At 44.7% G+C, this 23396-nt stretch overlaps 1 protein-coding gene across 3 annotated transcripts in view; it reads left to right on the top strand.

The window, feature by feature from the left end:
- MAPK6 (mitogen-activated protein kinase 6) overlaps positions 1-23396 on the top strand; it is a 231331-nt gene that overhangs the window by 149850 nt on the left and 58085 nt on the right. For all 3 annotated transcript variants that reach the window (XM_078684834.1, XM_078684836.1, XM_078684837.1), the window contains exon 3: positions 12540-12684. In XM_078684834.1, the coding sequence (XP_078540960.1) occupies positions 12540-12684 (145 nt within the window). The remainder of the gene's footprint in view (positions 1-12539; positions 12685-23396) is intronic.

The following is a 23396-nucleotide window of genomic DNA, read 5'->3' on the forward strand; positions in this document are numbered from 1 at the left end:
ACCACGCCTATAGAATGACCCATCCGGCGATGATAGCCACACCATGTGTGTTCTTTTTCTTTTTTTTTTTTTCACAGCTGCACAAAATTGGCAAACAGGATTGACCTAGCCAGTAGGCCTCGTAGACCTATTGCCTATCATTCCAGTTTGACTCCTGTGTGCTTTCAAGCATGCCTATTAAAAAGACGTTTTACAGTTTTCTGTTTTAAAAGGTTGTTCATTGAGCGTAATCGTAACTAGTAAAATAGAAACCCTCCTGTTAAGTTTCCTATCAGGAGAGCCATTGCAAACCTATTTGTGCAGCAAGCATTAATAAAAAGAAAACCCACTAAAAACATCAACTTTTGAGACGAAAGGTTTAGTGGAACTGCAGCTTGCAGCTCCAGTGATCGGTTGTGATCACTTGGGGTTAATTAGTAGTGAAATGGTCTTCCTGTTATGAATGTGATGTAATACAACCTCTCACAAGGGATTCACATCTTTGTCTTTCATGAATACTAATTTGCCACTTTCATATTGAGCACTCTTGTTGCTTTGTTACAATTTTTTTGTTCAATTGCGTTCATTTGAATGGTTGCATTCCGAAGGCGCACTGGCAGAAAATATTTAACTTATTTTACTAGATTGAAAATATTTTTTGCAAAAATCACTCTTCCTTGTAGGTACGGCATCCTTGGAAATGCTGCAGTCTCATACAGTGGTAATAAAAGCACAGTTGCAACTGGAAGGCATAATGCATCTTTTCAAAGGAAAATAGTGAGCACTAGCTCACTATTTTCCTTTGATACAGGGCTAAACATCGTAATATAATGCTCCTTTTCCCACTATTAAAGTGGACATTTAAAGTAACACTTCAATGTTGAAACCCATTTTCTTATATAACCACTTGATTATTCCTAAGAAAGGGGAACTCGCACGTCTGCCTGCCGTCAAAGTTGATGGTTTTCTTACCTCCTGTTCCTGAAGCTCTTGGATAACGGAAGAATAGAGAAATGCTTTCCTGAGAACAGTGTAGCATGGTTAATTAATCATTTATTCATTTTTGTATGATATCAAACGCTACGTGGAGTTTCTGCAGCGTTTGCCACTAACGTTTAATTTTGAAGTTTCAAAACAGGGATTCTGAACTACAAGCAACTGCTGCCTAAAGGTCCTGCCTTTCGTCCTGATAATATTGCCCAAGTCGGATCTCGCCCTATTTGCATAGGGATAGCAGAACATTTTCACAATGGAGTGAGAACAGATACTTAATTCTTCTGAAGAGCAGCTGAGCCAGGTACAGATGGGGCACACTGCCTTGGTCTACGTTCGTACCCCTTGAACAGCATGAGCTGAACAGAGATTGGGTCAGTGTACCTTATAACCATGAATGCGCTGTCCGAAGGGCAGTTATAAACTTGTACATACCCTGTCGGCAGAACAGTAGTGACATTTGGATGGGCTGTTGGAAACTGCTGGTCTGCCTTTTACTTTACATGGCTTCCCTTTCAAAAACCTGCCCTGTTTTTGAAAGGGAAGCCAAGATCTCACATCTGCCTATAGGTTTTTTTTGTGTGAGTGGTGAAGGGGTCCAAATGACCATCCATCCAGTGGATGTCCTGGGGGACACACACTGACGCACCAATTCTCTTAACTATTCCCATGAGACATAATTGCTGGGTGCAAAGATGTGTGTGCTACAAGATGATTTTGTTAAACACCTGTGTCCTATTATGGAAAAAGGCCATCCTGGTACAATAGTTTTATTTTTATTTTTGTTTTTTACATTTTGTTCTTTAATCCATAGACTGCCTTAATGTATATGCAACCTGTCACCAGACCACCCATGCACACTGGGCACGTGAAACACCTCCCACCCTGTCAGATCTCCCCTTGATTAGGACTGGAATGTTGATGCGGAGAAGGAGTGCAACCCAGCCATTTCTCTGACTCCTCTCACTTCTGGATATTTAATCACCTAAATCTTGTCAAGCAGGGTTGGAGGAGCTACCTCTGACTTGTGATCATGGCATTGAGAAACCATGCTCTCCACGAACCACTTTAATTAAACACCTTCACCTCCATGACCATATTTAATGAAGCTGGCAGGGAAAAGGGATGGAGGAGCATTGTTTTGTATGGAATGGGTGTCTCCATTTGATATTGATTTCTGCATTGGCCTCCATTCTACACAGGCACTCTGATTGTGATCAGTATTGTTTAGCAGATTCCTCAAAGATTGATTCAGCCTCAGCAATATACAGTCCTTAAGGTCTTTACTCCCCAGTAGCAGCAGCTTTGACGGTTGATGGACTTCCTGCCAAGGTATCCTAGCAAAGGCGCAGCACGAAGTTTCCTCCTAACTTTGACAGAGCCCATCCGAAAAGTAAAAAGAAAAACCATTTTGGTTGGCGCTTGGGAAAAGAATTGAAGCTCTTGTTCATGTAGTTCCATCATTGTTTGTGAATAATGTTGACGTTCGATACGTTCTGGCTTATATTCTGATAGATTTAAATCCATTTGTCTGCTATTTCTAGTTGTACGAACACATTTGGGATGCATATTTGTCATTCCCTTTCTTACTCACATTTTGTCTTAACGGTTTAGTGTGGATTAGGAAATATTTTTGAACAAAAACATAGTCCGCAGCTGATACTGTAGCGTCCTTAGAGGGTCTTCCTTACTTCCATCAGAGCACACTCTGTTCAATTCTTGTTAATGACTGTGGGTGCTTGAACTTCAATTTTGCGAATGCAGGATTTACTAGGCTTGCTGTATACATACGTTTCTGCCAAGCTGACATCTATATATTTGGGCAGCAGCAGTATTACTAAAACTATTTTGTTTCCAGCTAATTTTTTTACTTTTAGGACAGCTTTTGTAATTAGTGTATGCATTTTAGTCTGGTTTCATACTTGCTAGAGAGCACTAAAGAACATTGACATCAGTTATTTGATCTGCTTGAGAAGAACAACACTTGCCATGGAACCCCTTGTGTTGATATGATGCCATTGACTCTTCCATCTGAGCTGCTGTCGTATAATGATGGCAGACGTTTTTTTTCCTTCAAATTAGCAAATGCTTATTTCTCCGACTATTCATGATTGTCTACCACTTGAGAATGCAACTTCCTGTTGCGCGCAAGATTTTTTAATATATACAAATGCAGTAAAATGCATTTTAGCACCCAGACAGAGGTTCTTGCAAACAGGTCATTACTCTTAATAAGCTGATCTTTATTGAAATTGGCAAATCTTTGTAGTTATATGGGGCGTGCACAAACCGTGGTATGGAAAGAGCTAATACTGAGAAATTTGTGCACCCTGGATTTGTCTCCTACAGTGCAGGTGCAAAATAATTAAACAGAGGAGTAAAGAGCAACTAAGTAATTGAGGCCTGATATTTTTTCACCCAAAATAGGAGAATCAAACCGGTAGAAGGCCAAATGAGCAATATACTAAGCCATATAAAGGGCATTACTAGAATTCCTCTGTGGGGACATAATGAGCTGAACACTAGTGTGAAAGAAGCAGGCAGGCACCACTGAATTCCGCTGGAGAGCTAAGGAAAGATCTCAGACTGGTTTAAGTTGCAAGTCCATTGGAGAATCTGCTAGAGCTCACCTTCTCATTCTTAACTGTTTCTGAGGGCCCACTCTCATAAGTCTTGAGTTTTGACTCCTAGTCGTCCCTTTGCTCCCATTGGTTATATGCTATTATGCTCGTTGTCTATATAAAATATATGTTTTTGTTCAGTTCTACCTGCAATATATATTATTGCTTAGAAATCGCCCAGTGTGTTCGCATCAGTCATTTATTTGCCTCCAAGCAGTTCAAAGTTTTCAATTTCCAATGGTCTCCATGGGTTTGTAGAGATGTGCTGCTATGGTTAGAAATGCACCTTTGTTAGTTAACTGGGTCGGCATTGGTAGGTTTCATATTGGATAACTGTAGCTGGTCATGTAACGTGATCTTTTTACAGGATGGTTGGCTTTTCTACTCTGTTAAAAATACTCAAATCTTGCTACGTACACAAAGCTGTGCCTGACAGGGAGATCAAGTGGAATCCTCAAACCAGGCATGTTGCATTTGTAATCCTTAATAACTGCAGCTGAGGATACTCCAAGGGTAGACCGATTAGGGTTTTCCTTCTGCTAGCATATGTAATGCAGTAGTTGTGCTGGAGAGGTATACCATGCATGCCAAAAGGATATAAACTGGGATGAAAAAACTAATTTGCCCTCTGATTGAAACACTTTTACGTCGTATGATCCAACCTTCCTGAATGTTAAGTCTTTAGAGTTAGTTTTTTGATTTCACCAAGCTGATCAATAAGTCACAAAGGTGTGTGTGTACCAGTTGACTTTTGGAGATCATCCACTGCTCATTCTCGCTGGGTTTCCATTGTAATGAACCAGTTAACTAGACTAGGAATTATGTAGATCTGGTGCCTTTGCAGAAGAATGCAATTATCACTAGACATTAATGAAGTAGGTTGATCTCCAACAGAAAGACCTTGAATTGGAATAGCCACCTATCATGAATCTGATTAAAATGTGAAGAAAGCACCCCTGTAGGTTTACTTAGAGTGCATGTAGCAACATTTAGGTCATTTTTTAGACCATTACTTTAGTGTTCTGTGGCAGTGTTTAATTAGTGGGATGTATCTGTGGTGGTTAGTGTCCTTTACCACCTTGTGTCATATGACTAAAACATGTTTATACTTAAGTAAAACTTCTAGCCAGTGCTTTGACGTCGTTTTTAAATAAAAACAAAATGTAAAAACGATTTAAAAACTTCAATGGCAAAGCCATAGGTCTGCCCTTTTTAGGTTTTGACTAGCGATGCATGCGTACGAAGTACGCATGCGCTAGCAAAATCTAATGATATCCTCAAATCCTCTATGTGGGGTCGGGTATCTGCCCCCTCCTCCCATTGGCTAGCTCCATAAATGGAGGCTAGCCATTGGGAGCCGGATCTGTCCGTCAAAGGCCGGACCAGATTCGGGGGCGTTCCCGACATTTTTTCCCTCTCCGCCTCTGCGATGTCGTCATCGCGGCGGTGGGCGGAGTTTCGTTTTTTTTTTAATTTGGTTGTTTTTCCCATTACGCGGCTGGAGGAAGTCGAGGTGAGTGCTGCGGTTCCCTCCCCCCTCCCGTGTGTCCGTTCCGCCCCCCCCTCCCCGTGTGAAAGTGATTTGTTTATATGCTCGCAATAGGAGCTACCGTGAAACGTGTAAGGGTTTCCACGAAGACGACTTCGACGATAAATAAAACATTTGTATTTTGGTGACCATTCGCCCTGCTTTGTTCCCCTGCCCGCCCTCCCCCATCTCGCAAGCATGAGCCGGGTTAAGAAATCCCTTCGGTTCCCAGACTGACACAAATCAGCAGCTGTCACCGAATATCTGATAGCTCTTTTTAATTATATCCAAATGGAGATTACATTTTTAAAGTAGCTTTCGAAATGCGTTGTAATGAATTGGATGTTGTTTTTTCGGTGATCATTTAGAAATGTTACAAACAGCTTCCTGTATGACACAAATACGATATCACACTTTTAAGATACTTTTCATACTGTATCATTTTATTGACAAATAACATTTGTAGAACCCGGTTACGACCGCACAATGTGAGTTTCACCCTGGCCCCTCCCCCTGGGGTTGCATCACCCTCTGGTAGTAGAGCCGCCCTCTCTGCTGTAACCCGCCGGCCTCTTGCATCAGCTCAAGCCTCTACTTCCGGTTGGGCTTCCTGCGGGGGCCCGCCCTGGTGTCCGCCCCACCACTATTGTTAGCAACACTCCGGCGCCCAAATACAACACTCCAAGCAATCAGCGCCGAGAGGCGGCTGCCGGTGGCTCTAGGCGCTATACAAGCACCAAACATACCTTATTAGTACCTATCTCCACGGCGCCAGCGCCGAGAGCTGGCTGTGGGTGGCTCTAGGCGCTATACAAGCACCAAACATACCTTATCAGTTCCATATCTCCACGGAGCCAGGTCCTAGAGGCGCATGTCAGGGGCACTGGGCGCTATACAAGCACCAAACATTACCATCACACTACCATATCTCCACGGAGCCAGTTGCCAGCGCCGAGAGGCGGCTGTGGGTGGCACGGGGCGCTATACAAGCAGCAATCATACTTTATCAGTTCCATATCTTCACGGCGCCAGCGCCTAGAGGCGCATGTCGGGAGCACTGGGCGCTATATAGGTACCAAGCACACTGATTTAGTGCCAAGAGGCGACTGGCGTTGACGCTGGGCGCTATATGGGGGCCAGATGCACCAACTTGTACCAGATCTGTGTCTGGCGCCAGCTGCGCCGCAACACCAGTGTCCAACCCAGCGCCAAGAGACGGCTGCCGGTGGCTCTAGGCGCTATAACATTCTGTTATACAGCACGTGCTCCTGTGCTTCGAGAGCTACCGAGGGCCGTGCACATTCGTTCTTTGGCCGCTCGCCGGCGGGGCTGTAGCGCCACGTGAAAGGAGGCGCTCCCGTGCAAGAGACGATGCAGGGCTTGCGCAGCACCAAGCGCAGCAACACCTCGGATGCACGTGGGCGTGCGTGAATGCACCCCTCAGTGCGCACAGCACTAAACACAGTATTTACACAGCACTTTCATCACAACAAAGCGAACAGCACTGGTAATGGGAGCGAAGGCGCTGTGTGCGGACCCGGCGCCAGATGTTATTCTGCACAATGGCCAACCTGTGTGACGGTTCATGTAGCGCCAAGAAGCCTTTAGTGGCCGTAGGGCCCCTACCCCGCTGCAGCAGCGTACCCTTGACTCAACCAACCCTTTTCACTGTTCCTTTTAGGGCCATAGGTTGTTAGTGACGTCCGTTTTACCCCCACAGTGACTCCCTGCGCCCGCCCGTGTGTTGGTCGGTTTCAGTTAGCGCCGAGAAGCCGCCGTGTCAGTGCAGCGCTAAACAAACCCGCAGGGCAGCAGATCTTGGAGGGTAGTTTAGTCTTGGGTGGGTGCGCCTATCATCTCTGCTCCGAGGCACGTGCATTAACCCATGGGTGTCAGTTCTGCCCAAGTTCCCAGCCCCGAGGGCAGTGAGGGGCAGGAACGCCCCACTGCCCTGCGGTCTCGCTCATGCTCACAGCTCACCGTCTGCTTCCTGTTCATTAATCTTTATCTCATCAGATGTCTTTTCCGCCTCGAGACTAGATTTCATTATGGGCTCGAGGGAGGGTTTGGGAAACTGCAAATTGGTTTGTGCGCGAGCTGTGGAAAGATGCGGGCGTCGGTGCCGGGCTCAGCCTTTCACCATTAATGAGTCGATGAAAGGAGTTCCAGTTGCGCCTCGTTTCTGGTCTTGGGTTTTTCGGTCTCTAAGCGCTTTGTGATCCGCGTTGTTCCCCAGTACTCTCCGCGTGTGGGTGGCGTTCTTCTATGGCCTGTCGGTTCACGTCGATAGGTGGTACATATAGAGGGTGGGCACACATTACACATTCACACGGGGTAACCTGGCCATGCTGCGGGGGACCGGGAGGGTGGCACCGGTTGAGGACCCTGGGCGTGCGGACTGGCAGGAAGGAATGCCGAGGGTGGTATAGTCTGCAGGAGGGTACCTTAGCATGCTGAGGGTGGCATAGCCTGGCTATGGGCAGTCTGAAGGAGGGTCCCTTGGCATGCTGAGGGTGGCATAGCCTGGCTATGGGCAGTCTGAAGGAGGGTACCCTGGCATGCTGAGGGTGGCATAGGGTGGCATAGGGCAGTCTGCAGGAGGGTACCCTGGCATGCTGAGGGTGGCATAGGGTGGCTATGGGGCAGTCTGCAGGAGAGTACCATGGCATGCTGAGGGTGGCATTGGCAGAGGCGCAGTCTCCATTAGTGCACCCTAGTTAAATGGGCTACCGAGCGCAGCAGCACCACCACCAGAGGCTTGGGGCTCGGAGCCGCACCATGGTGGACCTGGGCGGCTGCCCCAGGAGACACCTCTGCGAGCCCCAGCCGCCCAACTTTAACAAAGGCAAAACCATTGCATTGTAAATGCTTGTTTAAATTAATGTTCTGCATTTAATGTAAAATAGATGTGCACTGTCCCTCCTTAATGAGGTTTGTTTTCTTCATGGAGTTACTTGATTGGAAACTGGTTATGTGTAATGCTTCTAAGAAGGATGTTCTGTTCGGTGCTTCTATTAGGTGCCCATTGCCCAAACATGGCTGTCTCTTCTTGTATCTTTTAGTTCTTAAAATCACAAGAATTTTGGGTCTGGCTATATACATTTTAAAGAGTTGTGTGTAGGTGGTGCCCTCAGATTATTCTCTCACTACGACTCTTATTATTTATTCTAAGTTTTTTAGAGTGCTTGCATTGCAATGAATGCTGGGTATTTCAAACCTACAAAGTACACAATCCTCTCCCATTCAGTTCTTGTCATATATGCATTCTGTACATACAACAATATTTTTTTCTTATTGTTTTTCACTGCAGAAATATTAATTTAATGTTTTTCAGGACTTGGGTTGCGAGCTTGGTCTTAATATGGCTGCTCTTTGGCACTGACTGTTACACAACTTGGGGCAGCCGTCTTTGTTCAGGCATATTTTTATTTTGGCTCGTTTTTCTTATTTAGTAAATACCTTACCTTTCAGTACACACTTTAGATTTGCCTCCTGTTCAGCAAGTCTTGAGCGTTTATGTACATATTTACCTTTACAGACTCTATTTGTGCACAGGTAACATCTCTACTTTAATAATTTGTAACGCGTTTTTAGAGAAGGATTTTTGTTATTTTCAAAATATTTTAATGGCAGGGAAGCATACCCAGCAAAATTACAAGCTACTCACCAGTTTTGTAGTAATTGAAATTAAAGTACGGCATGAGCAAACAAAGTGATGCATTCGGTGCCAGGAAGAGCTACAATGGTAAAGTTGTATAATTTCATCTACGCCACAATGGTAGTTGAAAAAGTTTTTGTTTTCTTTATGGCTGTTCTGAACTGAAGTATATTTGAACCAAGTTTTGTAAAGAATACATCAAATTATTGAACACCTAATTATTGAACACTTTTTAAACGACTGCAAATTAAGCAAAACCATATGCATGTTTTTTATCTGTGATGGGTTAATTTCAGTAGCACTGAATCTGCTATGATTGTCAAATTTACCAACAATCCACGTTTACCTAATCTCATTTAAAATGCTTTGGTCCCGGTTCGCTCTGCTTATACATGTCTGTGTTGTATTTTTATGCTTTCCCTGCACTTTGCTTTTCCTGTTACACTTGCTATTTTTGTTTCATTGACAAGGTAGTAACAGTCAGGTAGTGTTAATGCTCATCGGGGGTTACCCTATTTTCTGCCACTATAACGAGCTTTGTGTTTCAGATAATAAAACTACAAACTATTCTGGTATTCTAGTATTAATTATCAGCAAAAACACATTGCTCCAAGATGCCACCAGGTGGCCTGCCAAACTCTGCCCCATACTCCTACCGGCAACACATGCAAAGAACCTCCGAATGGTAATCAACAAGCAACTTACCTTGAACAGCGTAGTGCATGTAGTCTCCATCTCCTGCTTGCACATAGTTGATGGTCAAGAAAATTTTCAGATGGCTCCCCACCATTTGCAGAACCGTCACTCATGCCCTTATCACCAGCAAGCTAGACTGCAGCAGTGCGCTCTTTTGGAATCCACTCTCAACTGACCAGAAGAATCCACTTCCCCCTCAATTCACAGATCACTCCTCACGTACACATACAAAGCCTTACACGTCATTGGCCCCCACATCTCTAAACAGCCGGATACACTTCAGCAAACCTACCAACCTGATTGCTACTCACATGCCTCCCACATATGCAGAACATCATCCAGCAGTCGCGCCTTCTCCCTCGCTCCTAAAGCCTGGAACGATTTACACCTGCACATCCGAGCCTAATCCACAGTTCTTAAATTCCGCGAGAAACTGAGGACGTGACTCTTCACATATCCCTGGCTCGACCTTCACAGCTACTGCTTCCATGCCAGGATACCCTCACAAGTGCGCTGTGCATTGTGCAAATACACATAACAAAACATCTAAGGCAAACGTTCGTGAACCCAGCTGTGGGTTTGGAATTTGAGTACTTTTGAATTGACAGCTTTGGAAGATTTTGGACTAACATCATTGGCTGGATTTCGAAGTTAAACTTTCCAAGGCATTGAACGATTTTCTGGTCTTGAACAACTGCGGGATTAGCAGTCTTGAAACACCCATACACAATTCACTTGCTCCTTCCATCAATTCACCAGCCCTTCTCACGTAGTACGTTTGCCTCCACATACTGTTGTTTTACACTTCTTTCATTAAATGTACGGCCATTTATTTTATCCATACTCTCACTCTTCCAGATATACATTCATCCATCCATCATTCTTTTATTCACTCCACCATCAACACAACAATGCAAACATAAAAAAAAAAAGAATTTCACTTGAAGCATGACCTATTGGTTATGTCGCAGTGCAACCACAGGCGATTCCATGCAGCACAGACTTTCACCGTGGCCAATATGCAGGGGAGAGAGCAGACCGTAGTGTAGTGCAGTGCTGACACAGACGAAGCACCAGTGAAAGGGACGTTTGATGTTTTGGCAGTGACTGGAAAAGAGCAGCGTGAAATGCCGCTCATGGTGAGGTTTGGATTGTCTGAAAGAGAAACAAACTTCTTTGACTCTGTTGTTTTTATGTGGAAACTTATGTAATTGACAAGTACCGTTACTTGTTATTACTTGCACCCCAATCACAAAACGACTAACCTGTGGGATGATGCAAAAGGAAAATGACATTGCCAAAAAAAATGCATTAAAAGGGCCGACCCAACGTTTGAATGGTATTAACTGCAGATTGGCTGATAACTAAGGCTGGGCTAAAGCTCTTTATTTACGGTCATTATGGTCTGGCTTGACAGCCCAGCTGTGGTCAGACAGTTAAGTGAGCATCACGGACGGGGGGTGGGGGTAGGGGGGGATTTGGCACCGTTCACATGTTGGGAGCCAGGCGTACATGTTTTGACTGGGCAGAAGTTGTGTGAATCCAAAAAAAGGTGCTTGCCCTCCACGCGGCTGTGATCCTTTTATTTCTCCAACAGCAGCCTAAGCTGTCCATCAACTGTGTTTTTTGCAATTTTCACCCCGAGTGGGCTGGGTATGCTCAGACGTGAGTCCCAGGCTCTCCACACCACTGGAGTCAAGCTATCCAGGCTGAATGAAGGCTGATAGCCAGAAACCGGTCCTTGGATGCTTGATTCCGGTCTGGGAAAGACATGGCTTGGTAGTTCGGACTGGACTGTTCCCATGAGGCACAGGGTCAGAGCTGATTTGCATATAGCCAGTGTCTAACCCAGGGTGGTGTGGAGTGCAAAAAAACGATGGATGTAGGCCCAGATCCTTGTACTGGGGTGAATGTATAACATTGTTCTACATTCTGTCCATCAACTGTGTTTTTTGAACTTTTAGTGGCACACATATGACATTGAAATGCTATTAAAGTGTCTTAACTAAATAGATAACTTAAGTTGCTTTTATCTGGCAGCGGCACAGCAGTTCTTTTCTTCCTCACAGATACATACCTATTACCATGCTATTGTCTTGTAATGCTTCACTTAGCATACACCGTTCCTATAAAGCTAAGCCTATTGGCATTGCCAGTGCTTGTTTAAAATATATTTATTCTGTTTAGTACTTGAAGCTGGCAGACGTATACACTAGTATCTAGCCCAGTCCTAAAAAATTAGTTTGTTAAAAGATGAGCAAATAAAGCAGTTAAAAATTGAAAAGCAGAGTAGCTTTCTAAAAATTGATTATTTTTTTCATTTTTGAGAAATTGTATGTCTTAAAAATAGAGAAAGGCAGACTTTTTTTTTTTTTTTTTTTTTACCTGCTTTCCACATGTATATCACCCATCACTAACACGGGGTCTGGCACCAATCACTCTGGCCAGACTTTTTCCCCTGCTCGAGAACTGACATTCCAGACCTTAGTTACATGCACTAACCTAGTGCCAGATTTCGTGCACACCCGCGCGTGGAATGAAAAGTTAAATGGAAAAATTGCCTTTTAATTGGAAAAATGTAACTAACACCATGGCTACACAGTGACAACTGTGGAATATGCATGTCTTCTCGCTATTGGTATTTCTTTTAAAAGATTTTTAAAACTACATTTGACACAGGTTATTGTGAGAGCCCTGTCTAACGTTTATAATTATAATGGCTATGAATCCGAAAAAAGACTCCTATATGAAGAACCATCGATTGTTGCTTGTAAATAATATATTAAGATTCACCCCATCCTCAAGATTAATTTTGTGTCCCTCTATGAAAATGAGTTAAGTTGGGTACTGTTATGTCAGACGTGTGATAATCTGCAATCCCTAGTGGCAAAGAGCTCTCTTCCCCCAAGTGCAATTGAGACCTTTAAGTCCATGCCACTGTGTTCTTCATATCTACACTGGAGTGCTGTTTTGTAAGTAAGTACATTTTTTATGTCGTAAATGCAAACCTTAATAGAAAATTATGATCCAAGAAACGTTTGACCAGTATTTTCTTAATGTTTAGGGTCATCTTTCTGAAGGATTGGTAACCAAATGGTACAGATCACCACGCCTCCTGCTTTCACCCAACAACTATACAAAAGCCATTGACATGTGGGCTGCAGGATGTATATATGCAGAAATGCTGACTGGAAAAACCCTCTTTGCAGGTTAGTGAACGTAACACATGTATGCAAAACGTAAACGTACTGTGTGAAATATGCTCATTGATAAGTAATGTTTATGTGGTTGTATTGAGGCACTAAACTTAAAGTTGACAGATGATGGACAGAAACAAGTGACTGAAAATTCCTGCATGATACTAAGTACTTATGCTTTGAAGGAGTAATGTCACTTAAGTTATGGCCTGGAACATTCCGCCTGCAAGCAGGCTCTGACCGCCTTCTCCAGATGCTTCCTGCGATGCTACATCACGTAGGACGCAACCTTGTTTCTAGGGGACTGCAGAGAGGACCTGGGGTGGAGTAATCAGCAGGTTTTAACATGTTGGACGCAATGCCAGCCGCCTGGTATCCAGGACTCGATTGAGGCTGGAGTGTCTCCTCCAAGGTAGGACGCCATGGTCTAGATGGCCCCAGTTCAACGTTTGATCCCACAGCGAAACTTCATCTGCAAAAGGGTCCGCATCATCTGTAGCTAATGCAAAAGAGTCCTTGTCAGAAGGCTGTGAATGAAGGTATTCTTCTTAAGGCATTCAAATTGATCGTTATTGACCACTACCTCGTAGGGCCTTTTAAGCTCAGAGGAGTTGGATCCCCTGAGGGGCTTGTGTGCAGGTGACGCAGCTGCACCAATTCTTCAACTTTGCGCTCCAGGGTCTCCTAGGCCTAGAACGGATTGTGCTGGATGGAGGTGTCCACTGCCTCGCTAAACTCTTCATCCAGGGGAAGGAAAGATCTTCTATAGGATGCTGGCATCGCAGCTTTAATTTGCGCTAAAACATCTAGCCAATTCAAAGAGCCCTGGACTGAATCAAAAAGTCAGTGGGCCTTCACACCCTTGTTAATATAAGGGTTGCATCCTGTGCCTGCCCAGCGGTGCCCCATAGGGGGGAGTACCTAACTGATACAGACCCGCTATGTGGGCATCATGGTCACCGCATTGTTCACTGGTCTGTGAAGGAAAAACACTTTGAACAATACAGACCCGTCTGAGCGGGCATTACACTTCAGGCAGCCTTTGGGGCACATAGAACAGCCAATGCTACCCAGCGCAGGTATCTGCTCTCCCGCTGTGAGGAAGCTGAACATGCGAGGCAGGCTGCAACTCTATGGTGGACAGGTGCCCTCTGTGGGCCTCACCGCCAAGCAGCACTCACGCGGCCCGGGAGTTTACAATGCCTGCATAGGATCAATGACCCTGTGATAGGGTGACCAGAATTTTAAAGCCAAAAACCGGGACATTTCAAGGAAATAGGACTACAATTTTACTTCAAAAATGACCGCTCTTCATCAGAAAATTACTAATTGGCAGTTAGAACATACATAAAAAGCATTTTTTTTAAAACCCAGTAGCTTGCCTGCTAATTAAATTTTCTTGTATCAACTGATAACTTTCCCTGCTTTGTAAACATTAAAAACAAGCATTTACAATGCAACGGTCTCGCCTTTGCAAAAGTTAGAGCTATTGGCATTGTAGATGACAATTTTTTTATTAATGTGTTGGATTTGAAAACAGATAAATAAATGGCATTGTCATTTACACTGCCAATAGCTTATTCTCTCGCAAATGCGAGACCTATTGCATTTGCACCCACACATAGAGAGCCACACACACAGAGCCACACACATGGATGTGGTGGTGGTGGATGTGGTGGTGGATATGGTGGTGGAGGATGTGGTGGTGGATGTGGCTGTGGTTGATGTGGTGGTGGATGTGGTGGATGTGGCTGTGGTTGATGGTGGTGGTGGATGTGGTGGTGGTGGATGTGGTGTGTGTGTGGTGGTTCACATCACTTCTCATCTCTGTGTGAGGGTTCACATCACCCCCCATCTCTCACTGCGAGGGTTCACATCACTCCTCATCTCTCACTGTGAGGGGTCACATAGCTCCCCCATTTCTCACTGCGAGGGTTCACACAGCTCCCCATCTTTCACTCAATAGGGTCTAAAGCTGCCCCCCCCCCCCCTGGCAGAGCGTCTTCCAGAGACGGCGGCTGAGCCTCAAATCACGAACATGCAAAAGTAGTGAGAAGGGTAATTTAAACTGCGGTCTGGCATTTCACAATCGGCAGCACACCTGCACCTCCACTTGCAATTTAATTTGATATTCAAAGCCTACCTCCGCTGGGGCAGACGTGGTTGTAAGTGCTGCTGTGAAGGATGATAGGCATGCAGGCGCTCTCCCAATAAGGACGTCTCCACTACTCCTTTCACCTTATGGGAGGGGAGCCGCGCAAACCCTGAACCCTACGTCTCCACTGCTCCTGTCACGTTAACACACCGCTTTTTATAATGAGACACAAGACTGCTGCTGCAGGGCCACTCTTTGACTATCGTATTGGGTGGAAGGTTTTAGGAAATGGGGCCCGCTGAATGTAGGACACTCGGTATCATACTCTGCCTAGCAATTCTGGGCACCCTCACTGGTCGTGCGCTATCCGCAATTAAATGAAAATCTTTCACACAGGTGCTAACGTCCACTGGGAGCCGAACACATAACGACAATACCCATTTACAAATGCGAAAATACGGCCGTGTACTAGACACCTTATATTCCCAAAGAAACATTCCTCACCTGTATAATAACAGGACTTTGTCCCGGCCGTAGAATAGTCTGGGGCAGAGCAGGAGTCACGTATTCTCTACCAATGTGTGTGGCTGTAATTACAATAAAAAACCCAATCAACTACATATCTCTCGTGCCTCCATCAACGTATACCGCCCTCTTATCCCAGACACTTACTCAGACTTTAGGCAATCAGTTCCGTTATTATTCCGGTTCTATTTAATCGTTAAATCCGCTGTAATTGCCTGTAATGTCCAAATGATAAAATCAGTAATCTGCACTACCCATGAAACTGCGAATGAACGCTACTATGCTGGCTTAGACCTGCATGCACGTACCTCCTGTGTGCCCCAGACGCGAATCCGGCGGCGTCCTTCACTCCTGAATGCTATTGCGGAAGTGTGTATACCGCGCATGCGTTATATGCACATGGACACAGATTTCAACTAGACCGTAAATTCAACTTCCGCATTGAGTGCTCGAACTCGGCGGAAACAGATAAGGTGAACAATGTTAGCAAACATCTATACTTCACTCTTAATAATTCTGAATAGATAAAACGTGAAATCACATCAAGCGACCGCGTGGTCATATGCGTGCCTATCTACGGGTTGTCTCAAAAAGTAAGTGTCACACATCATAATGCACCAAGAACAGTAGAAACAAAAGTGGAGATACCCGACCAAGTTCCTGAGCCTCGGTTTAGTTCACTCAGTCTAGGAACTAGAATCCCCTAATACAGCCTTTAGTGTGGTTGCTCATGATTACTGTTTGATACATGTGGTGGAGCCCTTGTGTGAAATGACGCTCAAAAATGTGGCGTCATTTAAAATATCACTTCCACAGTGTATGCAGCATACGGGGCAGAAGCGGATTCTGAGAAAACGTTCAAAAACGTGGTGTCGAATTGCGATCCGGTGACTGCAACCCACCCCTGCAAAACACACGTTGAAAATGACCAAAACATGACGAGACAAAAAAAAAAAACATCCGCCCACCGCCGCATGACGTTGTTAAAGGGGCGGGATGAGTAAAAATCGCCGGAACGCCCACGAATCTGCTCTGGCAATGACTGACGAATCTCTCTTCCAATGGCTAGCCTCCATTTATGGAGCTAGCCAATGGAAGAGCGAGGCGGGACAAAGCCCCGTACTGTCTAACATAAGATTTCGCCTGCGCGAACACTGCTGCGCAGTGGACGCCAGGCGAAACCTAAAAACACCTCCTACCGTTTTCAGACGACCCTGTCTAAAAACCGGGAAAGTAGCTACATTCCCTGAAATCTGCCGGGACAGGTGGTGAAAAAACGGGACCGTCCGGGCAAATCCGGAACGCCTGGTCACCCTACCCTGTGGGCGCCTGAAAATAAAAGCACAGTTGGGCAATTAAATGCAAGACGCACAGCGTGATACCGTTTTTCTAGTACAACTTGCCTTAATAGCACATTAAGCAGACCTATACAAAGAAGGAGCACTTATATTAACGGCTGCAGGAGCAGCGAAGAAAGAGTGAGCATAGAGACTGTTAATGGACTCTATTTGGATAACATTCTGATTGGTGGTTGTTGTCGTGGTCCTTCCCAAGGGTTCATGGGAAAGGACGTTTTTTCCTTGGAATGTTTAAGCTGCGGTATAATAAAGAGGGAAGAAAGGATGAGCATAATCCTAGCCTTTGGTCCTGACATGGAATTGTTTTGTGTCAAACTCTTATGCAAAATCATGTAAATACTAATATGATGCATTTCTAACTGTGCCCTAGTTTTAATTGCATCAAGTGGAGAAATGCGTATTTGCACAATTTTTTATTTTGTAGAATTAATGCATTTTGTGGTTTTTTTTTTATTTTAAATTTTGTATTTATCACACAGATTTGAATTTGAAAATCTGATACTGTCCTCCATCTACAGAAGGACAGATTGTTAGTGCCAAGTCTCGCGTGTGTCACATTAATCTCCAAATTGTTTTTCATTCAGAATGTGTTAAGTTCCGAACTAAGCAGGCAATCCCATCTATTCCCGAAATAGAACGAGGAAGATTAGTCAGTCCCCTGCTGAAACAAGACTGGCCTCAAAGGTTAGGCTAGGATTCAGTTGTTCTGACACAGTCGCATAGGATTTGGACCCCCTCTTGAAGTCTGAATGACTGGTCTGAGCCCAGACTGGTGGTGCTTGAAAGATAAGGTAACGAACTATGACATTCTACAGGGGCTCTTGTCCATCCCCAATCTTACTGCTTACTCGACAGCTGTATGGCACCCAGTTGTTGAATCCACTGTATATACCTCCGGCCTAAGGTGAAACTAGTTATTTTTAATAATGTTTCTGATTTTGATAGTGTCACACCTGTAACTGTCGCAGGTGTATCAGCGCATCTCTTGCCGTGGCTAAGGTATGCATCTTCAGGCACTGCAGAATACTGAATATCCTTATATGCATGATTGATCTGATCAATATAGCCTCTAACCAATTTACAAGACCTAGTGCATACTTTTCAAGCATATGTGTGGCCCTCGGGGGGGGGGGGGGGCACGACCTAAATATGGTCATCAACCCCTGCATGGATGCTACTGCCACCTGTCAAGGCAGCAAACTGCGTGCATTGCACGTTTTCCGCAAGCTCATTCACAGCCAATGGCTGGTGAATGAGACTTACTGCTGCATTAGGTTACATATTCTATTCTGTCCCACATGACACCTGGTCCCATGAAGACTAGTTGTTCCCATCCAAGTCTGCTGCCTTGTGGGTAGCCTAAGTTGCCCATCTACCACATACAGTGTCCTGTCACACCCTGGTTAGAATGATCTTGGAGATATCCAGCGTTAGCAGCCCAAGGTCCCCTGGAGGTTCCCCACTGAGGCTTTGCGGGACTGTGTTTTGAGATGAGCTGCATGACACAATTGCTCACATCTCACTACTCCTGGAGCTGGGTAGGAGTCCCAGCCTGCGTTTCTCATACAGGCCTTTCTCCCCTCTTAAACATGACACTAAAATATTTGCTAAGGTTGTTGCTATCCACTTGTCTCTTATTATGGAGCACATAATATCCCCAGCGCAGTCTGGCTTTGTTCCGCATCATCTTCCCTATACTGAATCAAATATCTGCTGTCCTCCCTGTGGTAGTCGAGCTTCATGATGCTGAGAAAGTATTTAACTCCGAGTGGACGTTCCTGAGCGCAACCATGCGCAAAACTTTGGATCCCGCGTGGGTTTCTGACTCTTATTATACTGCTTTATGCAGAGCCTGGGTGTGTATAAGTGCCACTGTTATTATTTCAGGCCTCTTCCCTGTGACTAGAGGTACTCTCCAGTGCTGCCCACTTTCCCAATTACTCCTTATGCTAGCTATCGGCCTGCTTGTCCGGCATCTGCAGGAGAAACTCCTTCACTGCGGGCTAATGTTCCGGCCCATTATTGATCTCTCTAAATTCTCAAGTCTGGCTTTTTCCCCAGATGCTTGGCAAAAGGTTTCTATCCCCCCCCCCCCCCCCCCTTAAAAATATCTAACCTGGTTTCCAGTGACCACAACAATTAGACCCATAGGGAGGATCCCTTTTCCAGCTAAGGTCTTGGAGAAAATCATAAACTCCCAACTCCCTGCCTTCGTGTCCTCGGAAGATCTGCTGGATTCCTCGCAATACGGTTTCCGGCAAGGGCACGGCACAGAGACTTCCTTGGTCATGGAAGCAGAGGAGCTACGCTCCATGCTGGATTCTGGTGCAAAGGCTGCCTTGATCCTATTGGATCTTTCGGCGGCCTTTGACACAGTGAACCATGCCATTCTCATCCAAAGGCTCCAAAAGGTGGGAGTTAATAACTCTGAGCTAAGTCTGATCAAATCTTACTCAAACAACAGATTGCAACTTGTTCAGAGCGGCAATTCCCATTCAGAACAGTTCATACTTCCATGTGGGGTGCCGTAGGGCTCCTCACTGAGCCATACTCTGTTCAATCTATATTTCACTTCCTTAGCTGATGTTATCAGGCAATTTGGCTTCTCCCTGGTGTCCTACGCAGACGATACCCAGATTGTAGTATCCATCTTCAGCCATCTGGAGGAAACGGCAGCTCGATTTAATCAATGTATGACCCACGTAGACCATTGGATGAGCGCAAACTCCCTAAAGCTTAATAGAAGCAAAACAGATTTTCTCCTGTTGGGAACCGACACCTCCTTTTGGTCTCAGAACTGGTCGCCGCTGAACATGGGAACCGTTCCTATTCCAGTGCATAAGGTAAAAAATCTGGGAATCATCTTTGACGACAGACTTACATTTCATCATCAAACTAGCAAAGTGACCCCTCAGGTTCAGTTAACACTAAAATTAATCCGGAAAGTGAGACCATTCTTCCCCCCAGATGCATTAAAAACATTGGTAACAACCTTAGCAATTGCCAGACTGGACTATGGAAATGCCCTTTATTTTGGCCTTAAGAAACAGCACATGCTTAAATTGTAGCGGGTTCAAAACGCCGCTGCTTGGATATTATTGAATATTCCTAAGTTCCAGTCTGTGTGCCAAGGCTTTAAAAAAAACTGCACTGGCTCCCTGTGTGCCAAGGCTTAAAAAAGCTGCACTGGCTCCCTGTGAAAAAGAGGACAGAATTCAAAGCCTTGTGTCTAGTAAATAAAGCTGTACAGGGAACAGGACCTGCGTACCTGTAACAGCATTTCTCATGGTACCATTCTTGCAGAATGCTTCGTTCAGCTCAAAGCAAACTTCTGCAGACACCCAAATTCAGGAAAGTTCGCTGGGGAGGAATCAGCTTTCTCCTGAACACCATGTGGAACGTGCTCCCTCTAGCCATAAAAAAACTGCCCAACATTACTCTTTCAGAAAAGCACCGAAAACTTGGCTTTTCTCATACTAAATCCTACCTCCTACTGCTCATTTCTGACACTCTTCCGTTGCAATGCCTAGACGCCCCTCGACATTCGCGCGCTATATAAATTTCAAAATCAAATCTAAATGCTGCCGACCTATTAGCCTTCGTAGTGCGACCCGACAAATTTATCCCAACTAGTGCAGGAAATAATCCGCTTTAACAGCTTTATTGGCCTCCTATATCAATTGGGCCAAGTCTAAGCTCTTCCCCCTCACAGACCAACTAAGCTGTTGATTGTTGGAATACTCTCTCACATGGAGCACTGACTCCACTGACATTTCACAGATGGAGAGAAACTGTTGGCCACCTAAACTGTCTCGGCTATTGATAAACTTGCTAAGCAAGTAGAGAATTGGATTAAACTGCATTATCCATAGCCGGCTGCATTTCTATCATTAAGATTATAGTGCTGCCTAAGTGCTCTATTTGTTTACCAACATTCCTATTCAATTGATGACTTTTTTTCTCCATGATCACAACCTTAGGAGCCTTTTCCTCTGGATCAAATGGAAGGTATTGACTTTGCCTTATGACAGAGACTGATTCGTGGGGTCAGATTTCGAGCTTTATTTTTTGGTTGCACAATGCTAGTTTGCAAGTTATTGGTACCATGTGGATGATCACCCTCCATATCTTCTGCTGAGTAGAAACTAGGCAGGAGATGCTCCCTTGCAATACCTCCTTACAGCGGGGCTGCCTCGTAGTTCTGCCATTATTCAGACTCTCTCTACCGCATGCGTAGGGCATTGGACATAGCTAAGTTGTAAGCTTTGTGGGAGACTGCTCTATTCGCCATCCTTGTCCCTGATGCGAAACCCATGGCTCACACTCACGATGGGCAGGTTGGTGCTAATCTCTGCGATGCAACGCCCTCGTGCCTTTTCTTAATCTCAAGGCTGCATTGCACTTTGTGTGATTAATCTCTTATCCTGCGCAGTGAAACCGGACGATTTTACTCCGTTAACCCTTACGATCACCTCCCCCCAACACCATAAGACTAGTGTCTAGGCTGTACCACACCAGCATTGCCCTGAGACTGAAATCTGTGGAGAGGTTTAAGGTTGCTTGGGAGAGAGATGTGGGTCACTCTATACCTGATGCAATATGGTAATACTGTTGTAATCAAACAAAACCCGTTTCCCTTAGTTATTGCTATAAACTGCCACACTACAACTACTTGCATTGCACTTATGCCACGCCAGAGAGATCTGCCAGGATTGAGCTTACCCGGTCCCACTGTTGCCCCAATTGTCGAGTCGACCACACTGACTGTATACATCCTGATTGGACATGTCTGACGCAGCGCTTATAGTTTCCATGATGGAGACTCCTTTGGGCTCACTTAGGTTACGTCAAGGATATCCTACCGGGCATCCAACGGTTCTTGGCCCTGGCGAGCGCTAAACGCTGCATTGCAAAGTACTGGGGCAATAGATTTCCTCCGAAAGATGCAGACTGGCTGCGTGATATGATCTACTGTGACTCTACTAGTGAGGCCTATGTGGTGCTGCAACCCCATATGTCACAACCTAAAGATACATATGGGCCCTGGAGCAACCTACTGTCCGTGAACATTAATGCTAGCTCATAGTACTGCTACTTGACTTGCTGTGTTTACTTCTTCTAGTTAATCGATGCATGGGGCTTTTTATATTACTAGCTTTGCTGACATTTGATTAGGTAGGTTTCTCCTCTTGTGTATTATTTGACGCACCACATATACCTTCATGACTTTTATCTGCTGAGGTATGTTGCTTCTCTTCTTTGTAACTACACTTTTCCTCAGACAATATGTATTTTGTTTCTGTTCATATCATTCTTTGAGCTATTTGTGTACATGTGCCATTTGAAAAGAGTAAATAAATATATTGTTTTAAAAGCCTGTGGCTCCAGGTCTAGCAACTTAAGCACACTCCGTAGCCTTCACTAATGTTGGAAAGCAAGCAGTGTGAATCGTTAGCTCTCTGAGGCTTTAGCACACTGCATGGACAGGGAGAACCCTAAGATTGTTTTTCAAGGCTAACAGAAGGATACTAGGTTAGACACTCAAGACACTGGAATTCATATAGGCCTTTAATTACCACACACTTCTCTTTCAATAGATCAACCAAGTAAAACTAGGAAGCTTGTTTTTAATAGGCTGTATCAGAGGAAATTCACCATTTTCCGATTCTGAAAAATATGAAATACCATGCAGTTACCAAAACTTCCATAATTTCCAGTTCGGAAAGAGCATTACATTGATGTGTCTCAGCCTGAGGGGCAAGATAAGAATGAGTTACGGTGCAAGTATCTTGTTAGGTCTCGTACAACCAACGCGCATGCGTTGTTCTTGGAGAGTAAAGTAAGTGAAAAAACTCTTGAAACCAGCGAGGATTGTCCCCAATGCATGTGAGGTAATCAACCGTGACGCTTCGCCAGCGCGCGCTTGGCCTCACTTCTCAATCACACCCCATGATCCCTCCCACTCGCTCGCACATCAAAGCCTGCTGCTCTCCCGCCCCGCTCCCCACAGGAATGCCAAAAGCTTGTTTGTTTGCTCTTCATACATGCACAATTGTCACTATTGCCTCCTGTAACGTAACTTTTGGTTTTGTCACATGCTCACACGTAATTTTCTCCTCACGTATCATTACTGTTCCTATTGTGAAGCGCTGTAACAACCTCGTGATAAAGTCCGCGTTATATGAAAATGCATAAAAATTTAAATAAATTACATAAGTATGGCGAGCATTGGCGGCTGACTCGGATTTAAAACGTTAAGGTTTCCGTTTCATTATTGCTTTACTTGTGGCTTACTTTTCACTTTTGCGATCGCATAATTGTTCTTTTTTAAGATACTGTCAATAAAATAAATCTGGGGAAAGCTGCTAGCTACACGTTCTGTATTGTCACAATTTTGGTATTAAAAAGGCATCCATAGCAACTCCAAGTTTGCTTGGACGTAGCACAGAGGCTTTAAGGTAGCTTAGAATCCATCCACGCGCCCAGACAAACACATGCACAGTGAATCCAACTAACTTCTAAAATAGTTGCCTTATGTATCTTACTTTTGAAGATATTGAGGCTGTTTGCAGGATGCAGCCAGCAGTGACGCACTGTATGAATACTTGCAGTCTATTATACTTATAACACGATTTTGAGGATTTCCGTCTGCAATACAACCGAGGATGCAGCCAGTAGTGACGCACTGTACGAGAACCTGCACTCCCTTCTATTAATAACAACATGTTGCGGGTTTGCGTCTGCAA

The sequence above is a fragment of the Lissotriton helveticus genome, chromosome 3_2 (assembly GCF_964261635.1).
Source record: "Lissotriton helveticus chromosome 3_2, aLisHel1.1, whole genome shotgun sequence".
NCBI lineage: Eukaryota > Metazoa > Chordata > Amphibia > Caudata > Salamandridae > Lissotriton > Lissotriton helveticus.